The sequence below is a fragment of the Syngnathus leptorhynchus genome, chromosome 5, assembly GCF_054491065.1.
Source record: "Syngnathus leptorhynchus isolate UIUO chromosome 5, UIUO_Slep, whole genome shotgun sequence".
Taxonomy (NCBI): Eukaryota; Metazoa; Chordata; class Actinopteri; order Syngnathiformes; family Syngnathidae; genus Syngnathus; species Syngnathus leptorhynchus.
Genome location: NC_141199.1, coordinates 15,076,771 through 15,087,657, shown reverse-complemented (window position 1 = coordinate 15,087,657; position 10,887 = coordinate 15,076,771). Strand labels below are relative to the sequence as shown.

At 45.2% G+C, this 10,887-nt stretch overlaps 2 protein-coding genes across 2 annotated transcripts; both read right to left on the bottom strand.

The window, feature by feature from the left end:
- Positions 1-1,739: 1,739 nt before the first annotated feature.
- Positions 1,740-4,863, bottom strand: soul5l (heme-binding protein soul5, like). Its single transcript, XM_085911617.1, has 7 exons — positions 4,796-4,863; positions 4,576-4,635; positions 4,388-4,469; positions 4,037-4,157; positions 3,824-3,963; positions 3,532-3,695; positions 1,740-3,033 (listed from the first exon to the last, which is right to left on the bottom strand). The coding sequence occupies exons 1-7, from the start codon at positions 4,861-4,863 to the stop codon at positions 2,613-2,615; spliced, it is 1,056 nt and encodes a 351-aa protein (XP_085767743.1). The 3' UTR covers positions 1,740-2,612.
- Positions 4,864-5,827: 964 nt separating this feature from the next.
- gpr108 (G protein-coupled receptor 108) lies at positions 5,828-10,747 on the bottom strand. Its single transcript, XM_085913091.1, has 18 exons — positions 10,353-10,747; positions 9,915-10,034; positions 9,714-9,764; positions 9,274-9,365; positions 9,123-9,202; positions 8,769-8,971; positions 8,638-8,700; positions 8,445-8,546; positions 8,233-8,366; positions 8,081-8,156; positions 7,896-7,969; positions 7,705-7,822; positions 7,499-7,629; positions 7,362-7,405; positions 7,238-7,287; positions 7,077-7,160; positions 6,885-7,006; positions 5,828-6,796 (listed from the first exon to the last, which is right to left on the bottom strand). The coding sequence occupies exons 1-18, from the start codon at positions 10,446-10,448 to the stop codon at positions 6,709-6,711; spliced, it is 1,728 nt and encodes a 575-aa protein (XP_085769217.1). The 5' UTR covers positions 10,449-10,747; the 3' UTR covers positions 5,828-6,708.
- Positions 10,748-10,887: the final 140 nt, after the last annotated feature.

Here is a 10,887-nt window from a genome sequence, read left to right as displayed (position 1 = left end):
CTTTATTAGGGTAAAAGCTTAACTGAAAGTGAAAAGTGCCACACCTGCCCTCACCCCCACTTTCTGATTGGCTATTTGATCTGTGACGTCACTCGGACACTCTATTAGGTACACCGCCATTTTCAGGTGTACCTAATCACAGGCCACTTCATTAGGGAAAAATCATGGTCAAAATTTAAATGAAAGTGAAAAGTGCCACACCCAAACAACCCCCCACTTTCTGATTGGCTGGTTGATCTGTGACGTCACACGGACACAGGTGTACCTAATCACTTCATTAGGGAAAAAGTTTAAGTGAAAGTGAAAAGTGCCACACCCGCCCTCACCCCCACTTTCTGATTGGCTATTTGATCTGTGACGTCACTCGGACACTCCATTAGGTACACCGCCATTTTCAGGTGTACCTAATCACAGGCCACTTCATTAGGGAAAAATCATGGTCAAATTTAAATGAAAGTGAAAAGTGCCACACCCAAACAACCCCCCACTTTCTGATTGGCTGGTTGATCTGTGACGTCACACGGACACAGGTGTACCTAATCACTTCATTAGGGAAAAAGTTTAAGTGAAAGTGAAAAGTGCCACACCCGCCCTCACCCCCACTTTCTGATTGGCTATTTGATCTGTGACGTCACTCGGACACTCCATTAGGTACACCGCCATTTTCAGGTGTACCTAATCACAGGCCACTTCATTAGGGAAAAATCATGGTCAAAATTTAAATGAAAGTGAAAAGTGCCACACCCAAACAACCCCCCACTTTCTGATTGGCTGGTTGATCTGTGACGTCACACGGACACAGGTGTACCTAATCACTTCATTAGGGAAAAAGTTTAAGTGAAAGTGAAAAGTGCCACACCCGCCCTCACCCCCACTTTCTGATTGGCTATTTGATCTGTGACGTCACTCGGACACTCCATTAGGTACACCGCCATTTTCAGGTGTACCTAATCACAGGCCACTTCATTAGGGAAAAATCATGGTCAAATTTAAATGAAAGTGAAAAGTGCCACACCCAAACAACCCCCCACTTTCTGATTGGCTGGTTGATCTGTGACGTCACACGGACACAGGTGTACCTAATCACTTCATTAGGGAAAAAGTTTAAGTGAAAGTGAAAAGTGCCACACCCGCCCTCACCCCCACTTTCTGATTGGCTATTTGATCTGTGACGTCACTCGGACACTCCATTAGGTACACCGCCATTTTCAGGTGTACCTAATCACAGGCCACTTCATTAGGGAAAAATCATGGTCAAAATTTAAATGAAAGTGAAAAGTGCCACACCCAAACAACCCCCCACTTTCTGATTGGCTGTTTGATCTGTGACGTCATTTGGACACTCTATTAGGTACACCGCCATTTTCGGGTTTGTTCGCAAAGATTCACGAGTGAGTGACAGACAGCGTTGCTGCTATGCCAGCCGACTCATATTATGTCGACATTTTAATTTTGTATTTGTTGGATCGTAGTTGATGGTGTTATTATACCGAATGTGTTTGTGTTTGAATAAAAGGTTTAAAAAAATCCGTTATGCCGACATTTATTTTGGGGGACACCAATTCATAACAACGTAAAACACATACATATTGTCATATAAAGCAGTTAACCAAATGTCAGATTTTTTATGTTTTAATTGGCGAATATAAAAACAAGGAATAAAACACCAGACAAGTTTTCACACAAATGTTTATGACAATAATAATAATGATAATAATAACAATAAAAGTACATTTCAAACCAGCAATCTAATGTGACGTTGCAGTAGATATATTGGATAACAATATTTATTTATATGCATACACGTTATTTAAAAACTACTATAAGTGTTATCAAATAAAGATTACCCAAAGAGAAGCATAATCTCCGTTTTTGGATAACGGTGCATCCCTTCATGCAATAAAGTTAGCCTTTAGCTTGGAAAAAACGTGCATAAAAGAAGTGGTGATTCAGTGAGTGGTGCTTTCTTTCCTTGGCAAATCGTAAATCGACATTCTGACACGCAACACGTTCACTGACTGATCCGTTGATGCACGGGAAGGAAGGCAGTTCATCCATTGGCTCGTTCCCTCACTGATCCGTTCTCGCGATGAACTGGAAATGTAAATCACTCACTGACTCGTTCACTCACAGATCCGTTCAGATGGTGAACGGGAAATGCAATTGACGACTCGTTCGTGAACGTGAAGTTACGTCATTTTCTTTGTTTTATTTCACAGCGAGGTGGCACCAGCTTCAATGCGCATTACCGACACCTACTGGTTGAAGTCATATGAACTGAAAAAAGATCGAAACACTTCCTCAAGTGATTCGTTCACTGAAAAGAGTCGTTCTTTTGAACGAATCGTTCACTCACGAGCCAACACGAGAGTGGCCCTCAAACCAAATCTGTGAATAGGTGAGTCAACAAAGCTGTTTTTTTTTTAAAGTGCAAAATACATTTCTCTTCAGAATTGAAACAGCGACTTATACAATGCCGATTCCTGTTTTTAGCGTTACCTTCTACCCAACTCAGCGGCTAATTACTGTCATTTTGTGATGCATACGTGAGTGACTAGTGAAGCACAAGGAGTTAACATAGTGGATGTAGTAGCGCAACGACATATTTCCACTTAGACGCCATCTTGTTGGGCGTTGGCCAAAACTGGCATGGTGTTGTTCGCCAGGTTGGTGTCCCCCTTGGGTTCCAGTGAGGTGGCTACGGAGGCGAACCCAGTAGCGTTGGGCAACACGTCTGTCAGGACCTGAGCCGAGGTAGGGGCGGGGCTTAGGTTGATCAAGAGGCGGGAAGAAGAGGGGCTCGGGGGCGTGTCCAAAGGTGTGTCAGTAGGCGTGTCTGAGGTGTTGGATGATTTCAGGATGGCGGTCGTGAGGGAGGGGGAGTCTGCGAGACGATCTAATGGGAGTTCGGCAGGAGGGCTCGGTGGCGTCCTGGGGGTGTGAGCAGGGGTGGGCTCTTCTGGATCTGAGCACACTGGCGACCCCTTGGAGACGTACCACACCTCGTTGTGCCTGTTGAGAAGCTTTAAGGGACTACACGCACGCACGAGCACAAACACACACAGTGAAACTTCATGAGAATATTTACATAATAATTAAAAATTGTAAAATCATCTTTCTCCATTGAAATGAATGAAAATGCCATTCATCTGTTTTACAAACTTTTTTTTAACGAACAACAAAAAACGCGATAAAATTGAAAAAGATCGAATGACTTATCGTGACACTGACGCATTAACTGAATAGCCATTTTACTGCTTTGCATTTTATTGCCACCTGGGGGCAATATAAAGCAGACTGCGCACGGAACTCTGCACAGTATAGAGATCTCGGCTCTTCACAGAGGATAAAGAATGGATGAGTGTATTTCTTATATTGCTTGTCAACGGTGTGTTGTTTAACGGCTAGCATTTTGGAAAAACTCGTAAATCGTGTATCGAGGCATCCAGCCAGTTCCCCCTCAACAATTTCTCGCGAAAACATTAGCATTTATTTCACACTCCTCAGACTAACGCTATGTAACGTACGCACCTGTCGTAGCCGACACCATAATGGTAGGTATGATTGTAAGACGCCCGTACTCTCTCCAACTCTTTCGTCAACAGGTGCGCATGAAGTCTGGACGTCACCGACAACATCCAACCTCCGTAGCTGCGCACGTAGACGTCCATCCCGGGCATCTCGGTGAAATACAACTAGCGGGACAGGGGTGAAATTTGACACGGTAAGCAGAGCTGCATTGAGTTTTATTGGCTACACACACACATATCAGCGGCGACCTTGTGACATCTATTTCCAGACGCACACACACAGGACCCCTCACCTTGTCATTGGTCGGTGCGGGGGGTTTGTCTTGATAGGCTTGCGGCAGCGGGAAGTTGAGCGTGTAGACAGCCGGTTCCCACATTTTGGTTTCTTCCGGGATTTTAACCAGCACGGGCGCCGTCATCTCCATCTGTATACCTGCCGGCAAACACACAGACTCTCACGGTCATGGAGGGGCGGCCAACATTTTCTCCATCAAAACAGTTGTCACCTGCTTCATTGGCACCGGTGATGTACTGAAAAAGTCTCCTGAAGGCCATAGCAGCACCCACACCCATGAAGTAGGCCTCGGCGTCTGTGGACACCCAGCGAGTGGGGCTGTAGTGTCGCACCTACACAAAATCACAGTCAGCACTTTTGACCTTTAACCCTTCGATGTGCAAGTCTTCCATAAGTGGGTTAAAAATGTCATGGAATAAAAATGAACCAATGGAAATCATAGAATACTTTGGATGGGTTTAATGTGCTGTAATACTAGTACTAATACTCAATTTGGGCGAGTTTAATGTGCTGTAATACTCAATTTATTGACATTGATCATAACAAAGGTGTCATCACTTACTTCATATTCATCGGTTTTGCAGACCAGCTCAAACTCCAGACATTCTTTTGATTCTGTGCAAAAGCTGTCATTGGTGCTCGGGCTGCAACCGGTACAAACAGTAACAGTTGTATTTTTTTATCGTTAGAACGAACGGGTCGTTCGGAATCTTCTGGATGGCCACCATGTTTTGCTAGCGTGCAACTTACCCAACACTTGCTTCAGTGGTAACCACAAGAGCCAACACTGCTAATACTGACAGGAAAATCCTGGAAAGACGCAAACATTGTATATTTGGAGGACAAGTTTTTTTTTTTCAAATAAAAAAAATTGACGTATTTTCAGTGTAAGTGGATGTTGATTCAAAAAATGTATCTTCAAAAGTATGTAGGCGTCACAGTGACACACTGGTTGGAAAATCCGGCTCACAATTCGGAGGGTGTGGGTTCGACTCCACCTTCAGCCCTCCCTGTGTGGAGTTTGCATGTTCTCCCCATGCTCAAGCAAAACCCAGAAAATGCAATTATGGATTTACCCTGTTACTATTCCAAAGCATATTTTGAAACTGAGATTATGTGTGTACGGGAGCGTGCAAACTGCGTGTGGTGCATTGTCACTGCAGCAAGAAGGAAAAAGCGTGGTGTTACTGCTGCATCATGATCCCCCCCCACGTTCTCCTCTGTTCCCACGAGCAAAGACATTGGGAGGTCAAGTGAAAGATCGGCAAGCAAAAATACTTTCAAAATTCCCATCAAGCTTCAATAGATACAACTCTTTATAATTTATTACAATATTCGTAGCAATGACGTAAACTTGATCGTGACGCAGCAAGAGGGGGGGGGGGGGTCGCAGAAAATTCATAAAAACTGATGTTAGTGTGTGTTTGTGTGTCACTTACATGGTCCCGCGTGTGTGTCCTTCCCGCAGAAGATGAAGGCGCCGTGATGTTGAAGGTGGAGGAGGAAAGAAGAGTACTGCACTATGACGCACCAGAAATCTCCAGCACGGCACCTCAGCGCGCCAGGGGGAGGAGTGAGAAGAGCATTGCATTAATATTGAACATTTTACAGCACGACCGGTTTAAATTGTCTTAAGTTTTAAAGCTTTACTTAGAATTGGCTTTTTAGTAAAATATTTTTATTATATATAATGTTCGATGACACACTAGTTTTATAACACATCATTCTGGTTAATATTATTCTGTGGGAATTGAAAAAGGGTGGCGGGGTGGGGCACTGGTCTGCCTCACAGTTGGGAAGGTCCGGGTTCAATTCCACTTCTGGACCTCTCTATATGAAGTTTGCATGTTCTCCCCGTGCATGCGTGGGTGTTCCTCCCACATCAGATAATAGATGGATTGATATCGATTCATATTCCACAACTGCAATATTAATCAGATTGCCATGTTTCCAGTCATGGTGCTGCATGCATCTTCATAAGACAAAGATGAGAGGAGCGACACCCAGAACACCAGCTTTATTATAGAGGTCACATCCATTTAAAAAAAAAAAAAAAAAAAGCAAACTTCAATTAAGTTTATTCATATTTCACCAATAGAGTCCTCAAACACAGCAGGCACGCATGCACTTGAGCATGTCAGTAGAACTGGCTTGCCCCCTCACACTATTTCCAAATAACTGCAAGCACTCGCAAGTCTTTCTGCTGGAAGGGGTTGCCGAGGGCTCTGTGTCTCACATTATTTACACTCACTACACTTTAATACCAACAATCCATTCCAATAATTTGTCAATAAAATAGGTCTTATACCCATAGTAGACTAAAACCAAAAAAAGCAGACAAAACAGAAGGAGATGGTCATGTTTCAGAGCGGCACCAAATAGAGGCGGTTGGGTTGGTGATCAATCATTTGACTTTACCTTGAGAACCTAATACTGAAATATTCCGGAAAACATGTCCGAAAATTAACATGCCTTGAATGTCGCGATTGGCCGAGGAGGAAGGAACCTGAGCGTGTGTGTGGCTGGCGGGGAAGAAGAAGAGGGGGGGGGGGGGATTCTTGTGTTCTAAGGACCTGCACGCGCACTATCGAGAAAAGCTTGATGCGCTCGTGCCGTGTTAAATAGAAACACACACATGAAGAGCTAAAATGTTCTTTGGAGACAGCGAGGTCAGGCCTCTCGTTAGTCCGTCCGTCCGTCCATCCGTCCGTTTGTGTCTGTCGTGAGAGACAATGAAGTCTGTTTGCATAGGCAGGAAGTGGGAAGGAGCATCCGAAAAAAGGGGAGCCTGTGGCAGTGGTTGGTGAAGAAGCCTTGGTCCATGTGTGTGCGTGCCACTCCCCCCCCCAAAAAACGAAGGCCCCCCGCACTCAAACGCCCTGCTCACAAGGTGGCCTCCTTCTGCCGCTCGCGTCCGTTCGACGTCTTTTTAACTTTGGAGATGCCCTCCAGAGCACCCGACTCCGTTACGCTGCACATACGGAAACAAATAAAATAAAATCAATCCAGTGAATGCTCATATGTCGCTGACATTTCAAATGGAGTAAAAAGGGGCTTACATTTCATCCATCTCCTCATCTTCTTCATCCTGGGGCAGCTGGAGATAAGGATTGTTGGAGGCAGGCCGGAATTTGTAGCCCGTCAACACAAAGAAGATCAGAGTGGATACTTCCACAAGAAACTGAGGAGGGCAGTGGCGAGACAAACGTTAATATCAATATTAATTTGACTGTGTTTGACTTCAATGGTACCTCATAGCACCACTGCCACTGGAAGGGCATGGTGACCTTCAACAGAATGGCGATGATCCGTGTGAAGTAGATGTAACACACAATCTGAAGGAAAGAAAAGAGCAATCAGGTCACCGGGTCAATAGACGAGCAACGTGAACGAGTCGATGGCCGAATCCCACCATGACGTAGTAGTGACGGAAGAGCTTGAGCTTCTCTAAATTCATGGCAGCTGGAGGTGAAAAAACAAAATCAAATCCATCGCTCATATGATTGCATTCCATTTGATATTTGGGGGAAACTCACCTTTTCCATCCGTGCTCGAAGCCTCTTGGAGGTGACGGATGGACCTGCAAAACACATTAGACAATTAAAAAAAAACAAAAAAACAATGCTATTCTCTAGCACTGAGTTCTTTCAAATGCAAAACACTGACAACTGACCAGACGACCGGGAACAAGATGGCGCCGCAGCAAATGAGGTCCACCAAGAAGAGGATCTCCTTCCACAGGGGGTACTCGCTGGAACCTTCTTCTGTAGACTCGATGATAATGTAGGCCACGTTGGCCAGGCACTGCAGCCGTAAACACGCAAGCGCGTCAACGACGACAACAAAAATCACTTCGGGGCCTCGCGCGACAAGTTTCACCTGCAAGGGGATGACGATCATAAAGATTTTCTTCTCCTTATCGGACAGGATGTACTTGACAAAAGCCCAGCCGGTGCCGATCAGTGCCAGCGTGATGAACAGCAGCGCCCCCTTGAGCCTGGGAGGGAGCGTTAGGAGTCACACACAAAGCAGATTTTTGTACAAAAAAATGTAAGGGTCGCCAGCCTCACAGGTGAGTGATGTAATACATGACGGCCCAGCCTTCGATGGGATGACCCTCGGTGTTGATGAAGTGATAGTTGATCTGAAAAACAACAAGAAAGCCTTTGAATGATTTCCCCTCCTCCATAATATTTTACTACTAAATCATATCCAGGATGCACTTAATTATTCATGCGCTGTGGTTTGGACTCACGCTGTGGAAAACCAGCGAGGTGGACTTGGTGAAGGCCAGTGCCGCCATAAGCCAGTGGATCTTAAAGACGCTGTACCTGCAGACACAAGACATTGGTGATCTCTCCAGATCGTCTTTCAAGTGAGGGACCTGCACCCAGTTAATTGCTTTACCTGTGCTTCATCAACGTGTACACCCACACCATTGCGGCGACGAAGAAGACTCCGGCCATACCGATGTAGAGGCGGGAGAGCGGGATCTCGGCCGCCGACAGGAAGCCACCGGGATTCTTCTCGGTCATCTCCAGCTACGAAGGACACGCTGAGGTTGAATTGAGTGTGTGGGGTTGTGGTGGTGGGTTTGCACGAGACCACAGTCAACTCACGGTGAAGGAGTATGGCCGGTTGATGCCAGGCACCATGTTCTGGCAGTAGTAGAAGTTCAAGTTGTACAGGCCTTCGGCCAGCAGGCCCAAAAGCAGATGAAACTGTGGAAGAGGAGGAGGGGGGGGAGAAGGAGGAGGTCAGGACCAATCAAATGCCTGCATCTCGCGGTGAGAGAGTTAAAAGTGCTCTTACGTTGAACGCGTAGGTGTCATTCACTTTCTCCAAAGCTAGCGTCAGCTGTTTGGTGGACGCCAACTAAATGCAAACACGTCAGGTCATTTGGACTTTCACATCACGGACGCAGGAGGAGACTATCGAGTCACCTGGAATTCAGTTGTCATCTTTTCTGCCGTCTTAGCTTCCTTTGTCTGATCCAAGGCCTCTGCGTTTGTTTCCACCTTGGCCTCTGCGTTTGTTTCCACCTTGGCCTGAACTGTCGTTTTGTCAGACGGCTTATTGTCGTCTTGGGCCTGCTCCGCCGGCTTAGCTGGAGTCTCAGCAGGAGACTCCCTGCTGGACCTCTGACCTGAAGCACACAAAGATCTCAATTTGGAACTTCAGTTTAAGGCCGACAATATAACACTTTTTCTATTCAGCTAGCAATCAGCAATAAAGCCAACCCCTTCCTCTTACATTGATCGCGTTAAAATAGAATTGACGGTGGAAATAACACAGACCTTTCTCTTTGGTCTGCACATTGGCCTTCGGTTTGCCGGTCAATATGTTGTCTTGATCACCGAGGACACGCACGTTGACGCTACACAGCGAGAGCACGGGAGAACATTGAGAACATTCTGACAACGTCAACACACGGACACAAACACCCACCTGAGATCGCTGATGTCAATAAGAAAGAGAATGAGCGGTTCATTGTTGGTTACTTTAGTGAGTGTGAGAGGGCACGTCTCAGTCTCTTCGGCCTGAGGAAAAAAAAAAGTTGTATTATTATTGCTGTCTCATGATAATTATGTTGTCATATTCCATGCTTTTTCCAGAACCATGGGCAATTTAAATGGGACATATCACATAGCACAAAAAAAAGCCAGCACATTTGTAACTCCTTTTTTACGGACATCAAATGACCAAATGCAGAAAACAGGAGAATGGTGACGAGTTGCAAAATGGACCAAAAAAAAGGTGGATTTTCCTGCTTAATTCCTTTTCGACAAACACAATGTTCTCCAGAATAATAGAAATAAAAATTCACCCAATACCAAAAATATGACCCAAATTTCCTCTCACATGATCCGATTGTGGCAAATACTCACTGTGTAAGATAAGACGCCGCTCACACGTGCCCTGGAGAGGCTAAACCCAACCTGAAATCAGACAAATAGAAAGAGCAAATATGTCAAGAATGACACGATGACGATAGATGTGATTTTTTTTGCCCACCCCCCCTCAGCACAAGAGAACACGTTGACCAAAACAGCCAGTTGTTGCAGACAGCTCAACGTAAAGCTTCTTACTGGGTATGCACTATAGTTGACAAGCTGCTGTGGGATGCGGAGAGAGTGGAGGTTCACATCCAGAGTCCCGTTAGCATAAAAGCCAAAAGTATTGAGGTGGACGAAGAAGCGAGTTTCATTCTGGAAAAACAAGACCAATTCATAAGGAACACACAAACAACTCCATATCAATTAATAAGTGCGTGCTGAATAAGGTTTGTGTGTGTGTGTGTGTGTGTGTGTGTGTGTGTGTGTGTGTGTGTGTGTGTGTGTATTGTGTCACGAAAACGTACAAACACAAAATATTTGCTACAGTAAAGACTCGCAGTGGAAATACAACCACATTGTAGTTTACACGTACATATCTGAATAAAGCGAACGAACCGGCTCTAGAGGCGTGCTAGTTGCCCGAGCTAATAAGACCCACAGTCCACTGTGGTTCACGGCTTTCTGACTTACCTTCAGGATGAGTTTGTGTATCCTTGCCTTACTAGCATCCAGAAGAAAGACGAGAACTAATGCGGCCACGACGCCAGCTCGGTGCGCCACAGCCATGTTTCCCAAATGAAAAGCTATGCTACCGAGCCAAAACGATGGACGGAGCGGCCGCTCACGGTCTCACAACAGCACACCAGGGGAAACGTAGTGAGAAGATAGCCGTCGAAATTTAAGTAGAATCACGTCGTATTGTCAAAAAAACATGAGTGGTCTGATATGGTGTGCTTTCATCGCAACGGTAACATACGGAACTTAGCATTTAGCTATTAGCTCATTTCGCTTCCTGGTGTTTCGACTCGTATGACAATTGCCAAACATTCAACAAGGACCAGGCGACGTCATCAGTCCTCGTCACGTTTGTGACGTAACGAAGCGACCAAATAACAAATGCGCTGTTAAATAGGCAGTTGTATCATCGACAATCAATGATTTTTGTTTTCTAACGCGCGGATTGTTTTTTTTTGTTTTATTTTACAACATTTAAAATTCAATTCAA